The sequence below is a fragment of the Patagioenas fasciata genome, chromosome 2 (genome assembly GCF_037038585.1).
Source record: "Patagioenas fasciata isolate bPatFas1 chromosome 2, bPatFas1.hap1, whole genome shotgun sequence".
NCBI classification, from domain to species: domain Eukaryota; kingdom Metazoa; phylum Chordata; class Aves; order Columbiformes; family Columbidae; genus Patagioenas; species Patagioenas fasciata.
The window spans coordinates 168,939,577-168,967,215 of record NC_092521.1 but is presented as its reverse complement, the minus strand read 5'-3'; the positions used below and the strand labels follow the sequence as shown (position 1 = coordinate 168,967,215).

Genomic DNA, 27,639 nt, shown 5'->3' with positions numbered 1-27,639 from the left:
TCAGGAGATGCTGTTATTTACGGTAATATCTATGGCTGCCTTGTGCTTCTCCGAGCAAGCGGTGTCTGCAGCGTGACCGTGCTGATCTGTGCATGGTGCTTTTCATCTCCGGGTGCCAGACCTGCACCAGGTGTCACCCCTGAGTAACAGCAGAGCCCAGGGGTAGGGCCCGTGCTGGTTGGGAGCCTTGGGCCGGGGTGGTTAACGGCGAAGCTTCGTTTCTTCGCTCATCCAAGGGGCTTGTTCTGATCCCTTGCTGCGTGTGTATCCTGGTGATGCGCACAGACGGTGAACGTGGTGCTGTCCCTGCCGGTTCTGAGCGTCCCTAGCCCGTGGTATTTAGTAGTGTTGACAGTGTTACCAGGAGCTGCTTACAAAAAGGAGAGGTTTAAACTGCCCCTTGCTGAGCATCCGGGGAAGCAGGGAGCTCTGGGCTCACCCGCTGGTTGCTCTCAGTGAGCAGCTGAAGTTCTGTGTTCCCTCCCAGCCAAGGTCACTCATGACAAGGAACGCTTTAATGATTATTTTTAATTTGAATTTTTTAGCCTTGATCTATGCTGTGTAAGAGGAAAGAATGTTTGCTCCTGGACGAGTAACCTGGTGACTTCTTTCAGAGGAAAGCTTGGTTCTTTGTTTGCCTTAATCTCCATGCTCATCAGTGTTGATGAAAGCCGGAGGCACAGAAGAACTATTAATATAATGGTCACTCATCAGCATGAACAGGACCCCCAGGGCTCCAGAACAGGGCTTTCTATAGCTTAAGGCACTTGTTTGCATTCTCTAGAAGTCTGTCAGCTGCCTTGTCCTACAGATAAACGTAGGTTTGAGTTTCCCATACTAGCGGAGTTCATTAAATGGTAATAAAAGAGGAGGAAGGATGGAAGCGGGGAAAGAGAGGACGGAACTCTGTGCTTTGGTCTGTTCAGCTGTGTATTGTTCAGTTCTAGTGCCTCTGGTGGGAGGCGGTTTGTATTTTCACATTGCACAGGTGGGGGTGGCAGAGCAACACGAAGACTCGTTAACACTTTTGCGTCTGGTTTAAGGATGGTTTAAAATAATGCTTTGTCCTGGAAGTTACAGATTGCAAACCGTCTCAGCACCAGAATTGCTCAGTTGGTGGTACCGTCCTGACAGCAGTGTGAAACACAAGCGCCTTGACTTGTGTCGCCCAGACGTGCGTCCCTCGAACGTCTCCATCACAAGTCGCCATTTCAAACGCCCGTGGGTTCTTGCAGGGGGTTTAATGAGCCCGTTGCTGGGTAATTAGCGCTGGTGGTTCCCGGTCGGACTCTGCGTCCGGGGCTTTTCCTCCCCGGCTGCTGGAGCCCAGCGCCTTTCCTCCCTCGTGCCAAGGGCTGCACTTTCTTCTCTTGCTTGGAGATGGGTTTTTCCCTTTTTTGGGAGGCTGGAGCGCGGTCAGGAGCGTTATCTACATCTCTGGCGAGCTGCAAACGGGACCCCAGCGGAAGAAACGGGAGAGCTTGCGTGCCTGGAGTGGATAACAGAGTCTTGCCCAGCGTTGCGTGCCCCGGGAGGGAAGGGCTGTCGTGTTCTGCAGTTTAAACCCGTGTTAATTCACTGCAGGTCCTGTTATGTCTTAACTTACCTAATCAGTTTTTCCCTGAAGCGATAAGGATGCCTGTGCCTCCTATGAATTTTCTTCAATGTTTATAACTTTAAAAAGTAAAGCTTCGTGTTCTTGCTTTTATCGAGCCGATGGAATGAATGAGCGTGGGGGAGATGTATCGGGGTGTCAGGCGTTGTTCTCAGGCGGTGTTTGAGCGTAACACTGAGGTTTTTAGAGGGGGAGAGTCCTGTTTGAAAGGCAGCGAGAGTTCTGTGTCCCCAGCTCCAAATCTGCCTGCAATAGCTTTGTTTTCCGGAGGGAGCAGAGCAGCTTTCACGGATCAGGCTTTCCAGCCCCCGCCTGTTAATTTATTGATGTTAAAGGCAGGAATGTGTTCAGACAGCGCGGCCTCTGCTCCCGAGATCGCCTCCCCCGGCCACTGGAGGTGTCACCAGACCCCGTCAGGCTCCGGCTGTCCCAGCTCTGCCCAAGGTTTTGCTTTGACTTTTCTTCCTAAACCCAGGAGCCGGATGAGCCGAGCTTAACGATCAGATGGAGCCGGCCGAGCCATGGGAGTGCAGAGAGATGGAGAAGAGGAGAGAGACGGGAGGAGCGGTTCTGTGACCACCTACAAATCCATCCTAGGATAAACCTCTAATAACAGTTAACTTGGAAATATCATTGGAAAGGCATAACTTAAGAAAAAAGGGTTTAGTGAGGGGGTTTTACTCTTTCTAGTACCTGTCTGGACGTTATATTTTGGCAAATTCCGGGCTAATCCAGGACACCGTGGGTTTTCTGTGAGGCTGGAGGGTGATCTGGGTGTGCGCTGTGTCCTCAGCGTTCGAGGATGTTCCAGGGGACTCTGGAGCTTCCAGCTCAAGCCATGGCGCTGCTGCGGGGGTTTTAGTCGGGGTGCTCATGTGCAGCGAGGGATGTGCTCCCAAAGGGCCGAGGAGGAGAAATCCGGGTGTCGGGAGCACGTTCCAGCTGAAATTCCTGTGCTTCCGTCGCTCGCAGCCGCGCTCCTGTGATCGGTTCCGCTCAAGCGGGGACCGGTGTTGTTTCTGCAGTGTTGGATGGGGTTGTTATTGGGGAGCTGGGTGCAAGGCTCGGTCTGCAGCAAAACCGCTGCACACAGTCACACGTGTGCCGCATTCTTGCGTTTGCTCCGTTCACAAACCGGGTGACGAGTCTTTACTTTGCGTGTGGTTTTTTGATAGGGAAACCAACACTGAGCTTGATCTTGGGTTTGCTGTGGACAGCGGCCCAGGGGCTGTTTCAAGAACAAGTGTTGCCACGAGATGGCTCTGCTGGTGCTGCCGGACAGACACCCAGAGCATCACAGAGCAGGGAGCATCCTCCTGGAGAGGAGAAACACAACCCGGACACCACAGAGCATCACAGAGCATCACAGAGCATCACAGAGCATCACAGAGCACTGAGCATCCTCCTGGGGAGGAGAAACACAACCCAGACACCACAGAGCATCATAGAGCATTATAGAGCACAGAGCATCCTCCTGGGGAGGAGAAACACAGATCCAGAAACCTCAGAGCATCATAGAGCACAGAGCATCCTCCTGGGGAGGAGAAACACAGCCCAGACACCACAGAGCATCATAGAGCATTATAGAGCACAGAGCATCCTCCTGGGGAGGAGAAACACAGATCCAGAAACCTCAGAGCATCATAGAGCACGGAGCATCCTCCTGGGGAGGAGAAACACAACCCAGACACCACAGAGCATCATAGAGCATCATAGAGCACAGAGCATCCTCCTGGGGAGGAGAAACCCAGCCCCAACAGCCCAGCCCCAGCGTTTCCCTCTCCTCTGCCCCCTCTGCAGGAGCAGCGAGCTCCGCGCTCGCAGAAGGCAGCAGGCCTTGCTTTGGCAAAGGCACATTTAAACACTTCAGCACATGCGAAGCTGAAGGTGGAGAATGTTCCATCTACCCCAGAGTTTCAGAGGGAATTAAAGTCAGTGAAGATGGTACATTAAGACGACACATTAACCACCTTCTCCCTCTCTGTCCCCATTCCTGCCCTAAAGTTAAAAGAAGGGAGGGCCTGAAGGATTGTCTTGATAAGCCAGAGTGTTCTAAAAGCTTTTCCCATGTTTTAGGAACTGAGGTGGTGAAATAATCCAGTTGCTACAGTGCACAAAGCAAAATGGATCTTTTTGTAGCTCGGTTGCTTTGCTTTTGGTGTCACTCGGGTAGTGTTTGTGCTCGGTGAGTGACCTTCGCTTGGAGTGCCCAGCACCCCTGCATCCAGTCCCAGCAGCCAGTGAGCAGAGGTGGTAAACACCCAAGATCTGGCTTTTTCCTTCTGAAGGGAATAATGCCCCTCCAGGGCGGGCTGGGGGAGAACTGAGGATGGCGATGAGCTTGGCAATGAGAGCGGCCGGGCTGTGAGAGCCCTGGCCTCCCAAACACACCCCAAAACACAGGGGCTCGGCTGCTGCTTGGCTTTGACTCCCCTGCAATTCCCCTGGTGGGAAGGGGAAGCCGGAGAGCACAAACCGGCCCTTGTGCCCGAGGGCGAGCGAAGCTCCGGAGCCTTTCGTTTGGCGACCGGGCGATGCTGAGCTGGGCTGCTGCTCCCGAGCCATTTGCAGGCAGAACATTTAAACATATTGAAATACCTTAAGCTGCTTGTTCAGCACTTAGAGCTGCTTTTAGACTGTACGGCACTCTGTTTATCGACATCTTTCTTCCCACTCGTGATTTTTTTGTCTGAACTCCCTGGCAGAGTTGTGTGTGACCGTGTTTGCACACGCAGGACGAGGAACCAGGCAGAACGAGCCTGGGCCGTCCAGCTCTTCCCCGTGTCCCCCGATCCTCCCTACGTGCTCAGTGGTGCTTCTGCTCCCCCAGTCGCCGCTGGAGATTATATTGGCACCGAGCATTTGCTGGAGATTATCGCTTTAGCCAACGCTGCCTTCAATTTGTTTATATAAAAGCAATCCTTTGATCCACTAGGCAGATGCAAATGCCATCTTGTGATTCTGCTGAGGATTAGGGAGTTACCGCATCTTGACGTGTTGGTGTTTTGCTGCGGTTGGGCCCTGGGCGGGGGGCCGGGCGCCGTCCCACGCGCTCTAGGTCTCCAAAATACGTGTATGAGCCCCAAAGGAGCCCAAATTCAGAGCCATAACATTGAAAAGTGCTAAAAAAGCTGTTTGATCTGACCTGAGTGGCTGGACGCTCGTCTTCCAAAAAGCTAAAACTGGAAAGGGAAACCATTTTTACCTGCTTCTTTACCCCAATTCCTATGCTATTGAAGCAAATGTAGGATTTTCAACACGTTTTACTGTGTTTTTTCCAATGGGTGAGCACAGGGGCCCAAGGGGGCGCTTCTGAGCTTTGTGGTGGAGAAGCTGCGAGAAGGTTAAACTGAAACCCCTTTTCTCCCCTCCACCGTGTTTGCTAGGCTTGGCTTATGTTTGGGGAGGGCTTTTGTATCGGCCGCAGAGGTGCCGTGGGCAGGCGCGGACGAAGCCGGAGCCAACACGCCGTCGTTTTGTCCGCTTTGAAACAGAACGTGCGCTCCAGGTTTCAATCGCAGTTTAAATACTGAAGAAATGGGAGTGGGTTTGTGGGTCGTGGTAGTGGGGGCTGCTGATTATTTCCCCCCCAAAGCCCAGATACATTGCGTGAGTGCAGACCAGAGACGACTTGCACGGCCTCTGCTCCATCGCCAGCCGCCTGCATTAAGCCAGCGTTATCCCACCCTTTTGAGCTGGGCTTAAGAAAACGCGTGGCTCTTGCACTTGGGTGAAACAGCAGCTTCCTCGCTGTTGAGCAGAAGTTTAAGCAGGGCTTACGTGGCTCCTGGATGTAATTCTTTGTAGCCAGTGTATCTCAATCCATCCCGTCACCCTCATTTCTCCTTCCTTGAACTGCCCCGCAAACCCGGTGACCGGCAGTAGCTCTCCCAGTTGAGACGGTGGTACCATCACAGTAAATCCCAGGCCTTGTAAAGCCTGACAGCAGGAGGAGCTGCTGTGTTTGACTGCCAAGAAACAGGCCCAGGGACTCCTGGGTGTCTTCAGCTCCTCGGGAGGACGTAGGTGTGTGTTTTCCTAGAGCTGTCTGGCAGGTTCATGTTGCATTTCCATAAACCAGCAGGAAGAGCCACTGCAGAGGTTGGGATGGAGCCCCGGAGCACTGTGAAACGCAACGGGAATGCAGCGTTGTTTTAAAGCCGCTTCAGCCCAGGGAAGGGCAGCAGCTCCGGGTGCTGAGCGTGCGGCTCTTGGGGAGCGATTTTACTTTATTGACCTGTAGGGTTTTTTGAAGCCGTTGCCCTGAGATTTCTTCGCTCCACACTGAGCAGAACTAACGACCTGAGGTGCTGCTGGAGCTTCTGCTGCGTCTTACTCTTCACTAATTGGGATAAATTCTTAGAAAATGAGCAGAGTGTGTTTAAGAAGTGGAAGGGCCTTGGAAGGGCCTTGTGCTGATCTCAGGGGCAGGACTTTGAAATAAACAGAATTCCTCCAGCAGTTTGCCCAAGCAATGGTAGCTATTGACCCTCAGGAGCGCGCCCCAGAGCTTAGGGGGTGTCTGTGGAGTTTCACCGGCGGCTGTGGATGAGTGGGAAGAACTGTTTGAGTGCTAGACCAGAAAGCGTGCTTTAAAAAATATATGTTCTGTTGATTAAATTCCTGAATTGTTCCCAAAGATGTGTCCAAGCGGCGTTTTCAGAAAACATTGCACACTGGGATAGGGTGAGCGAGGGGCAGCGTGGCTGTGCCGGGCACGCCGAGCAGCCGGCAAAGCCGAGCTCAGAGCCGGCTCTGTGGTTCCAAAGCACTGCCACGCTCACCACGGCTCACATCGCTGCCCTGCTTTCCAAGCTCCGTCTGTAAACCCTCTTAACGCTTCCTCTGGCAATGGCAGAACAAGGGAGACTCAGTCTCCTGACGGTCAGTATCTCGTACGCTATTTGTTGACATCACTGGTCGTCCACCCTCGGGCGCCCTGCTGTAAATCCCCCCGGTGTCTGCTGTAGCGATGTGTCTCAAACCTGGAACCGAGCTCTTGGGGTCCTTTTTTCTCACATGGAATCACAGAATCCCAGAGTGTCAGGGGTTGAAGGGCCCTGGAAAGCTCATCCAGTGCAATCCCCCCGGAGCAGGAACACCCAGCTGAGGTTCCACAGGAAGGGGTCCAGGCGGGTTTGAATGTCTGCAGAGAAGGAGACTCCACAACCTCCCTGGGCAGCCTGGGCCAGGCTCTGCCACCCTCACCCCCAACAAGTTGCTTCTCCTCTTGCAGTGGAACCTCCTGTGTTCCAGTTTGCACCCATTGCCCCTTGTCCTGTCACTGGTTGTCACCCAGAAGAGCCTGGCTCCATCCTCCTGACACTGCCCCTTTCCATATTGATCCCCAGGAATGAGTCCCCCCTCAGTCTCCTCTTCTCCAGCTCCAGAGCCCCAGCTCCCTCAGCCTTTCCTCACACGGGAGATGCTCCACTCCCTTCAGCATCTTGGTGGCTGCGCTGGACTCTCTCCAGCAGTTCCCTGTCCTTCTGGAGCTGAGGGGCCACAACTGGACACAATATTCCAGGTGTGGTCTCCCCAGGGCAGAGCAGAGGGGCAGGAGAACCTCTCTGACCTACTGACCACCCCCTTCTAACCCACCCCAGGTCCCATTGGCTTCCTGGCCACAAGGGCCCAGTGCTGGCTCATGCTCACCCCGCTGTCCCCAGGTCCCTCTCCGTGCACTGCTCAGTTTTAAGGAAACTGCCATGGCTGAAGTGCACCAATATTTAAAGATTCTGGGGAATTAATTTTTGCCTGTCACTGGACTCCAGTGACGATTGAGCCTCAGGTGTCTTTCCAGCCTCCCTTGGGGTGCTTGTCCACATCCCCCGAGTCCCCCCATGCCCGTGGTGAGCCCTCCCGGGTCTCTCAGCCTCCAGACCCTCATCTCCTCCATGGCCCATCGCCGGCTTCTCTCCAGTGGTCCCTGTCCCCTGTGCTGGGGGCTGCTCAGCCCCGCGCTGCCTCGAGACCCCGTGCTGCTCTTGATCTTTGCTGCAAGGACACGTTGCTGGGTCACGTTCATCTCGTTGGCCGCCTGGACCCCAAGGGCTGTTCCTGCAGAGCCGCGTTCCAGCCGGTTGCCCCCAGCTCATGTCCCTTGTGCAGGACTTGGCGTTTGGTGAACATCACGAGGTGCTTCTCTGCTCGTCTCTCCAGCTCCTGGACGGCATCACAAGCCTCTGGTCTATCAACCGCTCCTCCCATTTTGGTACCATCTGCAAACCTGTGAGGGTTTGCTCTGCCCCATCGTTCCGGTCACTAATGAAGATGTTAACCAGCGTTGTCCCCAGTGTCATCTGCTGGGGACACCACTAGTGACCTGGAGCTGGGGCCTGGCTGGGCACAGCTCTGCCCTGGGCTTTGTCAGCTTGTCTAGGACCATATTACAGGAGATGCTGTTAGAAGCCTTACTAAACCAGGGTTAACAGCGTCAACTGCTCTTGCCTCGCGCCCGCCAAACCCCTTGGAATGTATTTGTTCTTTGCTAGAGGGAGATGTAGAGTTGCGGTGATCTAGTGCTGGCCCTTGGGAAAGCTCAGCTGGGAGTGGTGATATGGATAGGTAAAGGAGCTTCAGGTTGTTCTGCCTTGAGTCTCCTTCACCAGACCGGATTTTCTGTGATTGAAGGCTCTTCCTCTGTGGGTTGAAGTTGCACTGACTTGGTGCCATGTAGGTGCCTTAATTTGCTTAAAAAATAATTCTGGGGGGATAACCCCTTCTCTGTGTTTGATACCAGTGCAGTGTTGGGTTTGATTTTTGGATTAACTTCACCCAGTGCTGATGTTTCCTTTGATTTCTTGCAGACACTTCAGCTTCTGGGCCAACAGTTGTAGAAAACGGTGACCACGGAATAGAAGATCACCGCCCAGGTACGTGCTCGGTGTCCGAAGGAAACGTGTTGACTTCTCTACTTGTTATTGGACCGGTAAAACCTCATTGTGACAAAATGCACCTTCCTATTTCTTCTTGGGTTTTTTCAATGACCTTTTCAAAGAATTTGAAACATAATAGAACTTGATTTGGTTTGGGGTTTAAGTTGCTTGTTCACACAAAGTACTGCTCAGAAGACACTGCAGACGTCACCCACGGTCCTGGGAAGGCAGCACCTGGGCGCTGGTACCCAGCTGGCTTTGCAGCGACTCCGCAATGCTCAGAGCTGATCTGCACCCAGCCCGTGGCTGCGGAGCCCGGTGGGGACGTTCCTCCTGCCCTGCTGGGGACGTTCCTCCTGCCCTGCTGGGGACGTTCCTCCTGCCCTGCTGGGGACGTTCCTCCTGCCCTGCTGGGGACGTTCCTCCTGCCCTGGCAGGGACGTTCCTCCTGCCCTGCTGGGGACGTTCCTCCTGCCCTGGCAGGGACGTTCCTCCTGCCCTGCTGGGGACGTTCCTCCTGCCCTGCTGGGGACGTTCCTCCTGCCCTGGCAGGGACGTTCCTCCTGCCCTGCTGGGGACGTTCCTCCTGCCCTACGCCAGCCCTCCGTGCGTTTGTTCATTCGCTGCTTCTTAACTACAACCAGAATCACACTGGTGAAGAATTTCCTCCTTAGGTCTGATCTCAGTCTCCCCTCTTTCGGTTTAAAGCCATCCCCCCTTGTCCTGTCACCCCGTGTATTTGCTCTTGTACTCGCCTTAGCGCTGTCGAAGCTGAAATGGAGGTTATCTGAACCTTCTTCAAATAGTGTTAGGAGAGCTTGGGCTGCAGGAGACTTATGGACCAATATTTCAGACTAGTGAGGAATCTGGGAAACAATTCATCTTTCCAATCATCCTGACACACGCTGAAGTTCGTCTTCTTTCAGCAGCTGCATTTAAGGATGAAACCAGTTCCCTTTTGTGATGTGGGGTGGGTGTGATGTGGGTTTCCGACCGGGTTCCCGCTGAGCTGTTGGGCAGCGCAGGGCCCAGCGGGTGGGTTGTTTGGCTTTGCGTTCTCCTTTCCCTCAGGATCCAGTGCTCCCAATGGGTGCTGGTCCTGGCACTGGAAGAGCTGTTGGTGTGCTCTCCCTGTCCTGGTGTCCAGCTCAGGCTGAGCAGCGCGGATCACGGCTGAGGCTACTGGTCCCAGCATTAACATCCCCGCTGAGGCTGCTGGTCCCAGCATTAACATCCCCGCTGAGGCTGCTGGTCCCAGCATTAACATTGCTGCTGAGGCTGCTGGTCCCAGCGTTAACATCCCCGCTGAGGCTGCTGGTCCCAGCGTTAACATCCCCGCTGAGGCTGCTGGTTCCAGCATTAACATTGCTGCTGAGGCTGCTGGTCCCAGCATTAACATCCCCGCTGAGGCTGCTGGTCCCAGCGTTAACATCCCCGCTGAGGCTGCTGGTCCCAGCGTTAACATCCCCGCTGAGGCTGCTGGTCCCAGCGTTAACATCCCCGCTGAGGCTGCTGGTCCCAGCGTTAACATCCCCGCTGAGGCTGCTGGTCCCAGCGTTAACATCCCCGCTGAGGCTGCTGGTCCCAGCATTAACATCCCCGCTGAGGCTGCTGGTCCCAGCGTTAACATCGCTGCTGAGGCTGCTGGTTCCAGCATTAACATCCCTGCTGAGGCTGCTGGTCCCAGCGTTAACATCCCCGCTGAGGCTGCTGGTTCCAGCATTAACATCCCCGCTGAGGCTGCTGGTCCCAGCATTAACATCCCCGCTGAGGCTGCTGGTCCCAGCGTTAACATCCCTGCTGAGGCTGCTGGTCCCAGCATTAACATCCCCACTGAGGCTGCTGGTCCCAGCATTAACATTGCTGCTGAGGCTGCTGGTCCCAGCGTTAACATCCCCGCTGAGGCTGCTGGTCCCAGCATTAACATCCCCACTGAGGCTGCTGGTTCCAGCATTAACATTGCTGCTGAGGCTGCTGGTCCCAGCGTTAACATCCCCGCTGAGGCTGCTGGTCCCAGCGTTAACATCCCCGCTGAGGCTGCTGGTCCCAGCGTTAACATCCCCGCTGAGGCTGCTGGTCCCAGCATTAACATCCCCGCTGAGGCTGCTGGTCCCAGCATTAACATCCCCGCTGAGGCTGCTGGTCCCAGCGTTAACATCCCCGCTGAGGCTGCTGGTCCCAGCATTAACATCCCCGCTGAGGCTGCTGGTCCCAGCGTTAACATCCCCGCTGAGGCTGCTGGTCCCAGCGTTAACATCCCCGCTGAGGCTGCTGGTCCCAGCATTAACATCCCCGCTGAGGCTGGTGGTCCCAGCGTTAACATCCCTGCTGCTCCGGGCCTGTGGCCCCGGGAAGAGGAAATCTAGGAGATAATGCTGGGTAAAGACAGCGGTGAATGAATGAAACCGCTTCTGTGCTCTAATTCTGTTTAGAGTGTGAGCAAGTTTCATGTTCTTGTTGAAGACGGGAATATAAGAATTGATCTTTGTGTTAGGTTTGCCATTGTCAATCTGATCAAAAGCAAGCCATGCATCTTCCTTAATTTATAATTTAGGAACATTTCTGAACCTTACGAAGGATAATTCCTCTCTTTTTTTTTCTTTTTTAATACATATAACTCGAAGGAGGTAGCAATAAACCAGATTTATGATAGCCCAGGTATGAGTAACTAAATGCACTGGGATTTAGAAAATTGAACTACTGAATTGTGTTTAACATATTCTTGTTATTTACTTTCTAGTAGCTTTCTATGGTTTAACTCTTCCCACGCTAAATGCAAACAGCTTTGATCAAAGGTGCTTTCATGTGTCTGAAGCTTTTTGATTTATTAATGTGTTCCCTCTTTGTGGGGCAGAGCTGCATTTCTTTCCCTGTTCAGGGCTGGCTAGAAGTGACATCAAAGTGGCAGGAGCAGCGTGTCAGAGGATGAGGCGTCACAGGCGGCGCGTTAATTAGGTTATTGGCAATAACAACATTTATACAGCACAACTGGTTCATGGGCTTTTTCTCACCACCCCCTTCTCCATGGAATGCCTGGAATATCCGTGCTCCTCCATCCAAGGGTAAGGGGGACATAAGGAATTTGCTCAGGGGATGGCGTTTTTTCCTGAGTTGAAGAGCAGTTGATGCCCTTAGTCCCCGACCCTAAGCCACCTTTGAGTTTAGGCCCAGCTTATTTCTCTTCAGCCAGATCTATTCCCTCATCTGGCTCTTCTGGATGTGCAGAGCTGGGAAATGGGAGCAGCTGAGAGAGGACCGAGCAAGGCGATGCTCACGGACACCAGCTTTTTTGCTACAAAAGCAGCGTTAGGAGCCGCAGAGCAGCTTTGGAGAGCAGAGCTGCACCTGAGTGGGTTCCGAACCAGACTTCAGGGAAAGATCCAGTTAGGTGGTTTGAAAACACAGATCTCTGCTTATCAGCCCAGTCTCGGTCCCAGGCAGCATTGCTACACGGAATTTTCAGCTATCAAAGCGGGGCGATGACTTCTTGATGTTTTATTACACGCAGCTTTATCTCCAGCCGTCTGGCGCAGGTGTGTGCAGAGCCTGGAGTTAGTCCGGACTGAGATGTTAGTGCTGGCTTGGCAGCCTGAGCCATGGACCCTTAATGCGGAGACGGCATCACCCAAACCCGTGTCATGGGGGCAAAACCCTCTGTTAACCATTGCATCGTTTGTATCACAAGAGTGATGAATTTAACGCGGTGCTGCAGAGCCGGGCCCAGTTCAGTATTTCAGGCGGGAGAGGGAACATGTGGATGGTTGACTTTACGCTGGGGATCCAAACCTGCTCAGCCATGGCGAGACTGCTGGCTCTGCAGAGCTCAGTCCTGGGGCGAGTGCTCGGTTTTTGAGGGGGTTTTGTGAGAATTGGAGAGCCCCAGAGCAAGAGCTCTGCCTTGGGTACTCGGCACATAGGCTGAAACTCTGTTAATTCTGCTCTTCCTTATAAGGAGGAATGGAGGAGCGGCTGGAGGGAAAAAGTCCAGGAGAAGTCTAACAGCAGGGTTAAAGCAAAAAAAATACACATTATTTTCAAACAGTGCAACGTTTGCAACTCTTCCTGCAGGATATTTGCCTAGAGTTCAAAGGAATCCTATACTGAAAAAGAAAACATTCTGGAGAGAAATCCACCCAGGCAGCTGAGATGGTTTAATCCCAGGCTGCTCCTTGTCCTGCTGAGAAGCGACCTGGGGAGGTACCGCTGTTCGTGCTCCCCAGCTCGCCCTCCTCGCACCACAAGAGCCCCGGTCCCAGTAGCACCGGTCGCTGTTCGCAGTGCACGTCGTGCTTTCGGGCGGCGTCCCCAGCCGCTGCTCCCTCGGCGGCGCTTTGGCGCTCACCTGGGTTTGCCGCGGCTCCTTCCGCCTGTGGCACAACCGGGCTGCATTTTCAGAGCCTCCTAAAGCGGAATCCCTGTGTCTCCAGCGTGGCTCTTGGCAAATCTCCTGCTGCGCGGGGTGCGGCGTTGCTTGTTGTGCAGTGTGCTACCTGAATGTTCATGTTTACTAACGACCTGCGCTTTTTTGCCCCTTTCCCCATCCCCTTTCCCTCTCCTCCTTCTTCTCCTCTCTTCTATTTTCTCCTCCTAGAAGCCTAGACTGTCTCCTAACACTGGGGCTGCCACTGACACACGACCAGTGTCCTTTTCTACCCGCCATTGCACTCCTAAACTCTGCAGCATTTTCCAGAGCTCTTGCTTTCCATCCTCGGACTTTCCGCGTAGAAGAAGCCGCGGGGCAGTGGTGCTGGCCGACCAGCCCTTCTCCTGCTCCCTCCGCCCTGCGGTGCTTGGCGAAACCTCCCCCGCCTTGTGTGAGCACAAACGCACCCCGGGTCCGAACTGCACCGTTTGCAAACCGCACCTACGGCTCCACGCTTTGGTTCAGCCGCTTTTAGATTTCACTCGTAGCCTTTTCCGTGGATGCTTCGTGACAGCGGGTTTGGTGTGGAATGTAAAGGTTGGGTCCAGCGTGACTGCAGCTCCTTCCCTGCTCCCCGAACTCACCGCGGCCTCGTAGAGCTGTACCTGCCCTACCCCTGCTGCTTCCAAACCCTCGCACAGCGGGATTCTCTCTTTAATCACGTCGTTGTCTTCAGGACGGGTGTTTTCGCATCACAGCGCCTATTATCTGTTAGACAGACTGGAGAAAGCCGTTAGGAAAAGCCGCGTTTGCTGAGGTTCCCGCAGGTTGTCTCCGGTTTGTGAGGGGTGGATTATGGGCTTCAAGCACTTGCTTGAAGTGGGAGTGTGAAGGAAACAACCAAGCGCAAGTCCCTGGCTCGGGAAGGCGCTTTGCTCCCTGCAGGCCTGGCAAGGGAGGCAGGAATGGCCTCTGGCTCCGTTTTGCTAATGGCAGCCTTGGATGAAGCTTTACCTGCGTGAAAAATAATCCATCCCTTCCAAAACAGAGACAAAGGATGTAGGGTTCAAATCTCTGCTGTTTTAGCCTCAAATGGAGCTACAAGAGGTCAGCGAGCGCATTGCAACTCCTACAGTCTCCATAGGGCTGCCCAGCTTTCCAGACACAAAAGCGTTGGTTCGACAGATAAAATGCCAAAGAAGGAAATCGTTTAGAGAGGTACTTAGTGTTTGCATGAGACGAGCCCAGCACGGGGTGATGTAGATGAGCCAGTGTTTTGTTGGAGGGTCATTGTGCGGTGCAGCTGAAGGTATTTGCCTCCAACACCTGATGAGAGCACAGGGTTTATCTGGACCCAGACGCAGTGTAAGGTCGGCCGTGGTTCCCACATTGCCAAAGTTAGCAGCAGCAGACCCTCCCTTGCCTAAAAATGATGTCTTTTCGTTGTGAAGAGAGTAGTTGCACCTGAATATTCGTGATGCTCTGCTGGTGCCCTTGACTACATTACCATACTCGAGATTTACTGGAAGAACATTGCACTTTGAATGAAAACTACTAATGCTGCCAGAGGGTTTTCCTTGAGGATCTCCTTCGAACAGCGACCTCTCCAATCTTGATTTCTATGTTTTAAATCCTGACCTGACGCGCTCCCCACCCAGGGCGCGGGCGGCCGGAGCTGCTGCCCTGGGTTCAGTGATGCGCATGGGGACCGGAGCCTTTTGTTCTCTTAATTGGGTGCCAATTAATTGCTTTTCCCACCATTCAAAGCCTCCTTCTGGTGCCAGTTTCTGCGCAGGGAGGGTGTGATTGTCCTTCCTGAGAAATGCCCAGCAGAGCCACCAGAGACCCCGGGTCCCCACACAAGCAGCATTTCCCCGTGGGACACAGCCATAGTGCCACCGGCACTCGGGGTCCGCGCTGGGACAGGTTCCCCGCTCTCCTTTGGGTTTATTGGCAATAAATAAAACCACGTGGGAGCCTCCACCTCCCATGGGGGGATTTGCCCTTTGTCGCTGTAAAAGGAGATTGTTCCGTTCTTGGCTTTATTTTTAAAGAGCTCTTTGTAGCCTCTGTTTTTAATGCGGTTGATTAGGGAGCAAACCAGCAGCATGGTGAGCGCGGAGGCGTTGGAACCCGCTTCCACACCTCGCTTTGTCTCACCTTTTGCCTTAAGTGGGCTTGACTTTCTGCCCTAGAAATAGAGTGACCAGAGAGAACTTTTCAGGTGGAATAACAGGTTCGCTGAATATCAGACTTGCTTCCCTAACCCCTGCACATGCTTTATGTTATTGAAGTGCAATAACGCTTTAAAGTACGGGCTGGAGAGGAGTTTCTTATGTTATTGAAGTGCAATGATGCTTTAACGTATGGGCCAGGGAGGAGTTTCTTATGTTATTGAAACGCAATAGTGCTTTAAAATATGGGCCGGAGAGGAGTTTCTTGTGGCTGTTTTTGGAGGGGTGAGGGAGCTACCAAAGCAAAGGGCACCCGGGGTCCGGTCACCGTCCCCACTGCTCACATCAATGTTCGTCCCATTCCTCTGCTGCCTTTTGCTTTTCCTGCCCACGTTTTATTTTCGATGTCCTCAGGTTTCGAATTGGAAGGTAGAGGAGGAAGGAGGGTGGGTGTTCCTCACCAAAAGCGCCGCCATGTGGCACATTTTGCTTCTTTTGGGGCAGAAACGTGGCATTCCTGTCCCGAGTGCATGGGCAGGGGGTGCTGGGGGCTCGGTGCGGAGCGCTGTGTCTTTTATCGCTCCTGTATCTGCCAGCAATCCAGTGCAGCCCATGAATCTGCAGGAGCGCGTCTTTCATTTCCAGTTTTTACTCTCGGAAAGCCGGGTGGCCAAACGTGCTCCTCTCCTTGAATCTTGTGTCAGCCAAACCTTCCTGGTGCCTTTGGAGGCCATAGGAGACCCTCCCAGAGCACGCGGGATGCTCCTGGGCGCGTGTTGTCACTTGTGGGCTCTCCCGTGGTCCCAACGCTCTGTACGATGTGACGCTGTGTATCGCTGTGGAATAAATCACCCTAATAAACATCTCCAACTAACTCTCCATACTTGTCCTGTGGTGAGAATCTGCCCGGACGTGCTGCTGGTTCGCGGTTAATACGTGTAATTAACACTGTAATTAATATCTGCATGCGCTCCATTAACCGCTCTGCTGTTACTTCTGCCTTAAACGGGAATCCCGCGCTGTCTGCACAGATGTTTGGAAACGTGGCCGTAAACAATTGGTTTAGTTGATATATTTAATATGTTAAAAAGGAAATTCTTTCACATGGTTTTGTTGTCGGGTGGGGAATGGGCAGCAGGAGGAGGAATAAGAGGGAGCTGGGCTGGCTGAGCTGGGTGGGAGTGCCAAGGTGCTTTCATTTCTAAAGGCTTTAGTGCCTCTGGAGCTTGGGGGGGCTGGCTCTGCATCCCACAGCAAACTGAATGGTTCAGGAGCTCTTCGGAGGGGTGACAAAGGGGTTTGGTGGCTGTTTGATCTTTCAGGGGGGTTATTTTGAGGCTGCGATGGGGGGAGTTGAAGGTGGGTGTTGTGATTTGGGGGGCAGAGATGGGGGTGTCAGGGGACAAAGGGGCTCGATCTGTCACTCCATCGTGCCCTTTGTTAGTGCAGCTCCTCCGCTTGGCTGCGTGTTGGTTGGATGGAGCCACCGGATGCTCGAGCTCCCCCCGGGTGAACGGCGAGCGGCTCCGGCGGGTTTGGCAGCAGCTGGTTCGGCAATCCGGCGCCTTTGTGCACTGCACTGCGGGGCTGTGGGCGCTGGGGGCTCGCGCTCTCCCAGTCTGCGTGGGCTGGACGCTCCCTTTGGGGTGGGAGTGATTGAGTGGGTGCCTATTATGCGCGCCACAGCCGGCACTTGTGCTGAGCTTTGTTAAAACTGACCGCTCTGCTGAACGTTCTGGTCAGAACGCTGCTTCCACCCACGCCTTCCAGTGTCTCTGTGTCTCTCATGCCATGAAGATAACTCATGGAAGCTGCCTCAGGACGGGCGGTTGTGGTGGAGGTAGCCGTGTGTCGCCCTGGGCCTCTGCATTAGCCAGGAGCCCTGCAGCGCAGGAGCCCGCGGGCAATGAGCTCCGTGCCAGGCAAGCAACTTCTTTTTGCTGTAAATACCTGATTTTGATTTCTATCATCACCCGAAAGCTCTAAATAATCAATTTTCTTGGGGTAAGTTCTACGTAGTTCCTATTAGTATTGGAAAAACCAAAACCTTTACAAGCCTTATTACTATTTTAGATTGGGTCAACCTGAACTGCGCAATCCTTTGGGAAATCCCCGTGTGGTATGAGCGGCTCTATTCTGATCAGTCGAGCTCTCCTGCCTCCAAAGGGCGCCCAAACGCCGTGCGTTCAGATGGACATGGAGCCGATGTCCACGCACGGATCCTGGCGCAGGGTTTGTCACCTCTCACAAATGACAAACACTTCTCCCTGTCCCCAGTGCCTCGTCTGGGCAGCTCGAGCTTCCTCACCGGGAACTTGTGTTACAGACAAACAACTTCCGAAGGGCAAACTGCTTAAAATAAGGGATTCTGAGCCTGAGCACACTTTGAAAACTCAGTTCTACCCCAAACCAAGGATTATCTGGTGTCTTGACTGGGGCGAAGGCGGCTGCTCGTGGCACAGTGGGATGTCATGGAGCAGTCAGCGCTCCCCTCTGTCGGTGTTTTCGTCTCTTTTCTAATTAGTGTTTTTCTAACCTCAGCTTTGCGCCTCTCCCCAGTGCAGCAGGCAGGGAGTGAATGGCTGGGGTGTTTTGGGCTGGGGAGTCGTGTCTGGTGGGTGAGGAGATGGAGATTTTGAGCACTCACAATGTTACATTTTCCCCTGTTTTTATGAACTCTGCTTAGGCCTCAATTCTTCAGTCTCTTAAAACAGGGTCAAAACATCCCCCCATTCCTGTTGGGGTCTCCCAGAGAGCCGAGAAACCACCTGAAACTGAAAATAACAAAACCCCCTCCATTTCCCTTTCATTGCTGGTGGAACCGGGAACATGAGGGCTGACAGGACAGTGTACACGGGTAGGAAAAGGCGGTTAATCTAGGACAGTTTTCATCTCGAGTCATTTTTACATCAAAAAATGAACTACTTTTACAACTTTGATGTTATTCTTTGCTTTGTCAGACGGATTCAAAGCAAGTGATTTTCCGTAATAACCGGGCAAGACGTCCTTTTCCTGGGCACTTTTGCACCAAAACGTAGCACGATGGAAAAGAAATAAAACAAGAGCCCCACAAAAACATTAAACCCAAAAAAGCCATGAACAAAAACCTGCAAACAACAAGAAGAAAGCAAAGCCAGATGCTATGAGGAATCTATATATAGACTATATAGGCTAAATATAGACTGAGGCGGTTGTGTGCTGTTACTATGAAATGAAATACAGGCATCTTTTCGATGCCTCGGGTGGTTGTTGGGAGGAGGAGCAGGGCTGGCGTTGGTTCCCGATGGGAACTCGCTGCCCTTTGTGCACAGGGGTGTGGATCAGACAACCTCAGCCTGCCCGCCCCAAAACGCCGATTAGACCCCGAAATGGGTTTACACAGCGCAGGCTGCTGTGTGGCGTGCGTTAAATGACGGGCTCAAGGAGCTTTCCCCCGCGCCGTAGTCTTGTTTGCTGCTTGCACCAAATCAGCTTATGTGGTTGTGTAAGCGGCTCGGGGAAAGTGGAGCTTTGCAAAGCCCGCGTGTCCCGCACAGCTCCCGGGGCCGCTGGGCGTGCGGAGGTGCAGCCATTGCCAGGGACGGGAAAAGGGTAACGGAATAGAACAAGGGCAAGGGGAGAGTCTGGAATCTGGGCAGGAACAGCCCCAGGTTCCGGTGTAAGCTGGGGAATGAGCTGTTGGAGAGCAGTGTAGGGGAGCTACACTGCAGTGTAGCTGGAGCTCCCGGCAGCTTCTCAGCTGCTCTGCTGGGCCCAGCCGGCTGCTCCCCACCTCTTCATCTCTTCTCTTCTCTTCTCTTCTCTTCTCTTCTCTTCTCTTCTCTTCTCTTCTCTTCTCTTCTCTTCTCTTCTCTTCTCTTCTCTTCTCTTCTCTTCTCTTCTCTCCTCTCCTCTCCTCTCCTCTCCTCTCCTCTTCCTCTTCCTCTTCCTCTTCCTCTTCCTCTTCCTCTTCCTCTTCCTCTTCCTCTTCCTCTTCCTCTTCCTCTTCCTCTTCCTCTTCCTCTTCCTCTTCCTCTTCCTCCTCCTCCTCCTCCTCCTCCTCCTCCTCCTCCTCCTCCTCCTCCTCCTCCTCCTCCTCCTCCTCCTCCTCCTCCTCCTCCTCCTCCTCCTCTTCCTCCTCCTCCTCCTCCTCCTCTCCTCCTCCTCTCCTCCTCTTCTCCTCCTCTTCTCCTCCTCTTCTCCTCCTCTTCTCCTCCTCTTCTCCTCCTCCTCTTCTTCTCTTTTTCTCATCTGTCTCATCTCTTTATTTTTTTCTTTTTCCTTTTTTCCCTTTTTCCTTCTTCCCTTTTTCTCTTTTTTTCCCTTTTCGTTTTTTCTCCTTTTTTCCCCTTCCCCCCTTTTTCCTTTTCCCCTTTTTTCCCCTTTTTTCTTTTTTCTCTTTCTCTTTTTCTTTTTCTCTCTTTTTCTCTTTTTTCTCTTTTTTTCTTTTCCACTTTTTTCCCTTTTCCCCTTCTCTTCCTTTTTTTCCCTTTCCTTTTTTTTCTTTTTTTTCTCTTTTCCCTTCCCCTTCTTTTCCTTTTTTCCTTTTTCCTTTTTTCCTTTTTTCCTTTTTTCCTTTTTTCCTTTTTTCCTTTTTTCCTTTTTTTCCTTTTTTCCTTTTTTCCTTGTTTTCCTTTTCCCCCTCTCCCCCCTTCCCCCCGTGTCACCTCACACAACCTGCGGGTTCTTCCCTTGCTGACCCAGCCCTGGTTCCAGGGTCTCTGCAGGGCCCAGTTCCATGGGATTTCTGTGCCATGGATGCTGGAGACGCTTGTCAAGGGCAGTAAACCAAACCACAGCGCCGCAGAACACACAGCAAAGTTAAGCTTGACCTATACACCTTATCACCACCTTTTTGCTAGATCGGGTTAATTATTGCACTTAGTAATAGGAATTTATCTTCCATATGGATCGGTTGGCTAAATAAATGTGGACCTGGGAGTTCAAATCTTGCCTGATCTGGCTCTGGTGGGAGCTCGAGGCCTCGGCTCTTTAATCTTCTTCCGTTTCGGTCCCATCACTGAAAACAGGGTAAGGCTGATTCTATTGTGCATTTGATCTTGCTGGCGGTAGGGCCGCGTTCTCCTGCGCGGTGTGGGCTGCGGCGAGGGCTGAGCTTGGATTAATCGGACCTTCGCTGGAAAAGGAAAATCTTGTGGTTACGAAACGGGTGCGGATGCGGTGAGGATGAGGAGAGCGGGGCAGGGAGAGACCTGCGCCTCCCGGAGTAACGATGCTGCTGTTTCCTTTAAACTCCTAAAACTCCCTTGGTCTTGCACGAGCAGTTCAGCGAAAGTAAGGAAATGATAAATATGCTCATCGGTAATCCCGTTTTTCACGGAATCACAGAATAGTGCGGCGGATCCCCAGCCCCAGCCCACATTGGGCAGAGCTGGCGTTTCCGAGCTCCCCACCGCGGTTCCCTGGGTCGCTGCCGACGGGGCCCGCTGTGCCAGCCATGGCAAAGTGGCAAAGTGAGCTGCTCCCTGGGCAGAAAGGGACATTTCCCAGCGGGGGCCTGTTGGTTGCATTGAATCGGTGCCAGTTGAGCGGTGCGGGTGAGCGGCCCCTCCAGAGCCCCCCCGGAGCTCCGGCGCTGTGGATATCGCTGGAGACCATGGATGCCGGAGGCGGGTTTGGAGTTAGAGGTGGCTCACAAGTGACACGAGGCTCTGGGAAGTGAACAAAACACTGTTCATCCCAAAAGGAGAAATGATCCGGAAGGCATGCTTGATTCTGTTTTGCCATGTGGCTTATTATGGTATTTAACCTTCTTCCTTCTAACTGGAGCATGCGCTATTTGACCCGCCTACTCTAAAAACAGAGTTTTCCGTGGTTCTCAGTGACAAGATCATTTTTGCTGCCCTCAGGTCACTTTGGCTCCTGAAAAACCCCAGTCTGGCTAAACTCGCTGGGGATTAGAGAGCAGTGTAGGGAAAGGGAGCTGGGGGTCCTGGGGACAGCAGGGTGAGCATGAGCCAGCACTGGGCCCTTGTGGCCAGGAAGCCAATGGGACCTGGGGTGGGTTAGAAGGGGGTGGTCAGTAGGTCAGAGAGGTTCTCCTGCCCCTCTGCTCTGCCCTGGGGAGACCACACCTGGAATATTGTGTCCAGTTGTGGCCCCTCAGCTCCAGAAGGACAGGGAACTGCTGGAGAGAGTCCAGCGCAGCCACCAAGATGCTGAAGGGAGTGGAGCATCTCCCGTGTGAGGAAAGGCTGAGGGAGCTGGGGCTCTGGAGCTGGACAAGAGGAGACTGAGGGGGGACTCATTCCTGGGGATCAATGTGGAAAGGGGCAGTGTCAGGAGGATGGAGCCAGGCTCTGCTGGGTGACAACCAGTGACAGGACAAGGGGCAATGGGTGCAAAGTGGAACACAGGAGGTTCCACTGCAAGAGGAGAAGCAACTTGTTGGGGGTGAGGGTGTCAGAGCCTGGCCCAGGCTGCCCAGGGAGGTTGTGGAGTCTCCTTCTCTGCAGACATTCAAACCCGCCTTGACCCCTTCCTGTGGAACCTCAGCTGGGTGTTCCTGCTCCGGGGGGATTGCACTGGGTGAGCTTTCCAGGGCCCTTCAACCCCTGACATTCTGGGATTCTGTGATTTAACAGGCACTTGCATTTAAGAGGGCTGCTGGTTTCCTCAGACACAACCGCAGGACCAGTGTGTCTGAAATGGGAACCGAGAAAGGATATTTCGGCTTGTTGAATGTACAAGTGTGGCTATAAATCAGGATTCTTGTGTTGCAATGTCCTGGTGTCACATCGTCACCTGTCCCGGTTGGATGGACCACGGCAGCATCCTGCACTGGAGACCAACCCAGTACAGACCCACGGCATCTTAAATTACATCTTTAGGCAAATATTGTTGAAGAGAGGGTGTCCCATGGATGCAGCTAGGAGTTTTGTAGGGTTTTCGTAGGATGCTTTTACTTGCAGTGTGTTTAGTGTAAAATACGGTGGTAAGAGAAGCCAGATTTTCAAATACAATTAAGTTAAAACAGCCTTGTGTCTTTCGTAGAACCCAGAATCACTGCGGGTGCTGGTGTAGCCCAAAATACGGGTTTAAACTGGGAGAACTGGAGCCGGCCTTGCCCGTTCTGCTCAGCGGGAGTCAGCGGTCGCGCTGAGGAGCTGGGGCGCAGAGGCTGGGTTTGGCAGCTCGGGGGTGCTGGTGGTGACAGCCCGGCTTGGGGACGGGGCGCTGTGAGCACAGGCAGGGCAGGCCCGCGGGCTGTCCCTGAACTGTCCCCAGCCTGTCCCCGAGCTGTCCCCAGCCTGTCCCTGAGCTGTCCCCAGCCTGTCCCCGAGCTGTCCCCAGCCTGTCCCTGAGCTGTCCCCAGCCTGTCCCTGTGCTCTCCCTGTACTGTCCCCGAGCTGTCCCCAACCTGTCCCTGTGCTCTCCCTGTGCTGTCCCCAAGCTGTCCCCAACCTGTCCCTGTGCTGTCCCCAACCTGTCCCCAACCTGTCCCCCGTGCTGTCCCCAACCTGTCCCTGAACTGTCCCCAACCTGTCCCCAAGCTGTCCCCTGTGCTGTCCCCAAGCTGTCCCTGAACTGTCCCCAACCTGTCCCCAAGCTGTCCCCTGTGCTGTCTCCAAGCTGTCCCTGAACTGTCCCCAACCTGTCCCCAAGCTGTCCCCTGTGCTGTCCCCAACCTGTCCCTGAACTGTCCCCAACCTGTCCCCCATGCTGTCCCCAAGCTGTCTCTGAACTGTCCCCCGAGCTGTCCCTAAGCTGTCCCCTGTGCTGTCCCCTGCTGTCCCTGAGCTGTCTCCAAGCTGTTCCCAAGCTGTCCGCAAGCTCTCCCCCGAGCTGTCCCCAACCTGTCCCCTGTGCTGTCCCCAAGCTGTCCCTGAGCTGTCCACAACCTGTCCCCTGTGCTGTCCCCAAGCTCTCCCTCAAGCTGTGCCCCGAGCTGTCCCCTCTGCTGTCCCTGAACTGTCCCCTGTGCTGTCCCCTCTGCTGTCCCTGAACTGTCCCCCAAGCTCTCCCTCAAGCTGCCCCCTGTGCTGTCCTCAACCTGTCCCCTGTGCTGTCCCTAAGCTGTCCCCACGCTGTCCCCAACCTGTCCCCTGTGCTGTCCTTGTGCTGTCCGTAAGCTGTCACCTGTACTTTCCCTGAGCTGTCTCCTGTGTTGACCCCAAGGTGTCCCCTGTGCTTTCCAGCGAGCTGTCCCCTGTGCTGTCCGCCACACTGCCCCCAAGCTGCCCCAACCTGTCCCCTGTGCTGTCCCCGAACTGTCACCTGTGCTCTTCCTGAGCTGTCCCTGAGCTGTCCCCAGTGCTGTCCCCCAAGCTGTCCCCTGTGCTGTCCCCGAGCTGTCCCCACGCTGTCCCCAAGCTGTCCCCTTAGCTGTCCCCGAGCTGTCCCCTGCTACCGACTGAGACACTGAAGGTGTTTATTAATAAACTCGAAATGCGCCTGGTTTAATTTGGCAGCAGCACAAGGTGAGCGTGACCCGGCTGCTCTCAGGCCAGCAAAGCCGGGTTCAGCGCCGCGGGCCCAGGGCCGGTTCTGTTTCCCTGCCTGCTCGGCGGCCGCTTCGCTCCTTCCCCTCCTTGCTGGGTACTTGGGAAGCTTCTCCTGCCTTCCATACCAAACCAAACCCCTCTGCAAAGGAATCTGCAGATCGCGTGGCAGTGACGGGAGCAGTTGCTCTGTGCAAACCTCTGAAATGCTAAGCCTGACTTATTCTGCGTTCTGATCTTCACACTAATAACGAGTCGTGTTCCTCCTCTCGACGTTGCCTTGTCACTTAGACACTTCTTTGTTTCCCTTTCTGTCATTTCCATGTGTCTCCGGTGTCTCTAACGTTTCCCGTGGCTACAGATAAGAATAGCGTGCTTGCCGCCGAGCCGGGCCGGCCGCGCTTTGCCCGGAACAGCCCCCGGCTTCGAATCCCCCATCAGCACTGTCCCGCTTTCCAAGGCTGCCAGCAGCGTGGCTTTCGCAGTGTTACTCATCAAAACAGTTTTGCAAGGCTTTAGGTAATAATCAGCGTCTGGATCTACAGCTAAAATGGGTGACCCTGCTTAAAAAAATAGAGAAAAAAGCGGATTTGTATGTATGTTACCGGACACGTCGCATAGTTTAATGCAGTACCGTGCGCTGTTAAAGCCGCGGTCTTGGGTTCAGCCAGATAATCGTGAGAAGAGTGTTGGTTCTAGAAGAGCTGGTCTAAAGGGCCACGTCCATGGTTGTGCTTCTCGTTCTGTAGGCGGTTTGTTGAGGTTATTTAGTCAGGAGCCGGCCTGGAAAGGTGGGGGTTGCTGGAGTATTTGGGTCCCTGCTGGCTGTTCAGCGCCACGCTGAGTTGGGGCGGGGGGCGCGTGGTGTCTCCCTTGCTTCACCGGGGATCGCCCGCTGTCACTGCGGAAGTACCGCGAGAAAGGTCTGAAATCTCCTGAGTCTCAGCTCTGAGGGACAGAGCATTTGGTGAAATTTAAAATCTGAACAAACATTGGTGATTTGTAACTAAAAGCTCGGTTACAACATCTGGAAAAGCCAAAGAGCACGCAGGAAAGAAGAACCCTGCCGAGGCTGTTGCCATGATGTAGATTTGTACCCCTGTGTGCGTGCTGACAGTCTGCACATCCTGCACCCCGTCTGCCTGCAACAGTCGGACGCTTCATTCACATTTTCTGTGTTATCTCCGCACAACGAGCTCTTCCCAAACCGGCTGCTGCAGCTGCAGGGACCGCACCGGGTTCCATCCGCACTGGGTTCCATCCACACCTGGTTCCGTTTGCACCAAGTTCCACCAGCACCGGGATCTACCCGCACTGGGTTCACACTGAGTTCCATCCACACCGGGTTCCAACTGCACCGAGTTCCGTCCACATGGGGATCCATCCACACCAGGTTCCATCCGCAGAGGGATCCACCCACACCAGGTTCCATCCGCAGAGGGATCCACCCACACCAGGTTCCATCCGCAGAGGGATCCATCCACACCAGGTTCCATCCGCAGAGGGATCCACCCACACCAGGTTCCAGCTGCACCGGGTTCCATCCACACAGGGATCTACCTGCACTAGGTTCACACTGAGTTCCATCCACACCAGGATCTACCCGCACTGGGTTCACACTGGGTTCCATCCACACCAGGTTCCACCTACACTGGGTTCCACCCGCACTGGCTTCACACTGGGTTCCATCCGCACCAGGTTCACACCAGGTTCCATCTGCACCAGGTTCCATCCACATCAGGTTCCACCTGCACTGGGTTCACACCAGGTTCCATCCACACCAGGTTCCATCCGCACTGGGTTCTGTCCACACCAGGTTCCACCCGCACTGGGTTCACACTGGGTTCCATCCACACCGAGTTCCACCCGCACTGGGTTCCATCCACACCAGGTTTCATCCACACCGGGTTCCACCCGCACTGGGTTCACACCGGGTTCACCCTGGGTTCACACCGGGTTCACACCGGGTTCCACCCGCACCATCATTGCCAGGACTTTCTCATGAAAACCTTTTGGCACTAAACGGGGTTGGACGGTGTCTCAACGTGCATCTTTGACCTTGATACTTCATTCAGATTTTGCATTTCAAGTCGTAACACCAGAAAGACATTTGGGGCGATCGGAGGGTTTTCCGCCCCACGGACACACTCGGGAGCACCTCCTCTTTATCCCCCCCAGCACGGTTTTGCAGCGTTGAACGCGCATCCCCGTGGTGCCGCGTGTGTGCTCCCGTGGTGCCCCGTGTGTGCTCCCGTGGTGCCCCGTGTGTGCTCCCGTGTGTGCTGCCGTGGTGCCCCGTGTGTGCTCTCGTGGTGCCCCGTGTGTGCTCCCGCGGTGCCCCGTGTGTGCTGCCGTGGTGCCCCGTGTGTGCTCCCGCGGTGCCCCGTGTGTGCTCCCGCGGTGCCCCGTGTGTGCTGCCGTGGTGCCCCGTGTGTGCTCCCGCGGTGCCCCGTGTGTGCTCCCGCGGTGCCCCGTGTGTGCTCCCGTGGTGCCCCGTGTGTGCTCCCGCGGTGCCCCGTGTGTGCTGCCGCGGTGCCCCGTGTGTGCTGCCGTGGTGCCCCGTGTGTGCTCCCGTGGTGCCCTGTGTGTGCTCCTCTGGTGCCCCGTGTGTGCTCCCGTGGTGCCCCGTGTGTGCTCCCGCGGTGCCCCGTGTGTGCTCCCGTGGTGCCCCGTGTGTGCTCCCGTGGTGCCCCGTGTGTGCTCCCGCGGTGCCCCGTGTGTGCTCCCGCGGTGCCCCGTGTGTGCTCCCGTGGTGCCCCGTGTGTGCTCCCGCGGTGCCCCGTGTGTGCTCCCGTGGTGCCCCGTGTGTGCTGCCGTGGTGCCCCGTGTGTGCTCCCGCGGTGCCCCGTGTGTGCTCCCGCGGTGCCCCGTGTGTGCTGCCGTGGTGCCCCGTGTGTGCTCCCGCGGTGCCCCGTGTGTGCTCCCGCGGTGCCCCGTGTGTGCTCCCGTGGTGCCCCGTGTGTGCTCCCGCGGTGCCCCGTGTGTGCTGCCGCGGTGCCCCGTGTGTGCTGCCGTGGTGCCCCGTGTGTGCTCCCGTGGTGCCCTGTGTGTGCTCCTCTGGTGCCCCGTGTGTGCTCCCGTGGTGCCCCGTGTGTGCTCCCGCGGTGCCCCGTGTGTGCTCCCGTGGTGCCCCGTGTGTGCTCCCGTGGTGCCCCGTGTGTGCTCCCGCGGTGCCCCGTGTGTGCTCCCGCGGTGCCCCGTGTGTGCTCCCGTGGTGCCCCGTGTGTGCTCCCGCGGTGCCCCGTGTGTGCTCCCGTGGTGCCCCGTGTGTGCTGCCGTGGTGCCCCGTGTGTGCTCCCGCGGTGCCCAGTGTGTGCTTCCGCGGTGCCCCGTGTGTGCTGCCATGGTGCCCAGTGTGTGCTCCCGTGGTGCCCCGTGTGTGCTGCCGTGGTGCCCCGTGTGTGCTCCCGTGGTGCCCCGTGTGTGCTCCCACGGTGCCCTGTGTGTGCTCCCGCGGTGCCCCGTGTGTGCTGCCGTGGTGCCCCGTGTGTGCTGCCGTGGTGCCCCGTGTGTGCTGCCGTGGTGCCCCGTGTGTGCTCCCGTGGTGCCCTGTGTGTGCTCCCGTGGTGCCCCGTGTGTGCTCCCGCGGTGCCCCGTGTGTGCTCCCGTGGTGCCCCGTGTGTGCTGCCGTGGTGCCCCGTGTGTGCTCCCGTGGTGCCCTGTGTGTGCTCCCGTGGTGCCCCGTGTGTGCTCCCGCGGTGCCCCGTGTGTGCTCCCGTGGTGCCCCGTGTGTGCTCCCGTGGTGCCCCGTGTGTGCTCCCGCGGTGCCCAGTGTGTGCTCCCGTGGTGCCCCGTGTGTGCTCCCGTGTGTGCTCTCATGGTGCCCCGTGTGTGCTCCCGTGTGTGCTCCCGCGGTGCCCCGTGTGTGCTGCCGTGGTGCCCCGTGTGTGCTCCCGCGGTGCCCCGTGTGTGCTCCCGTGGTGCCCCGTGTGTGCTCCCGCGGCTCCTGCGCCCGGCTGTGTTTGAAGGTCAAACTTGGTGGTGTTTTTCCTAAGCTGAGCGGCAGCCCCGAGCCGTCCGAGCCGCTCACCGTCAGGGCGCAGCGCCCGCCCGGCCCTGTCACATCCATCTGGGTGAGACGGCTCAGGGCACGCCAGACATCCGAGCCATGGAGCTTTGTGCTTTGCGCGGCGGCTGCAAACACCAGCGGCCGTTCCTCGGCTGAACC

At 55.2% G+C, this 27,639-nt stretch overlaps 1 protein-coding gene across 7 annotated transcripts in view; it reads left to right on the top strand.

The window, feature by feature from the left end:
• The window catches only part of MAP4 (microtubule associated protein 4), a 144,931-nt gene that overhangs the window by 45,660 nt on the left and 71,632 nt on the right, over window positions 1-27,639 (top strand). For all 7 annotated transcript variants that reach the window (XM_065831683.2, XM_065831685.2, XM_065831687.2 and 4 more), the window contains exon 4: window positions 8,425-8,490. In XM_065831683.2, the coding sequence (XP_065687755.1) occupies window positions 8,425-8,490 (66 nt within the window). The remainder of the gene's footprint in view (window positions 1-8,424; window positions 8,491-27,639) is intronic.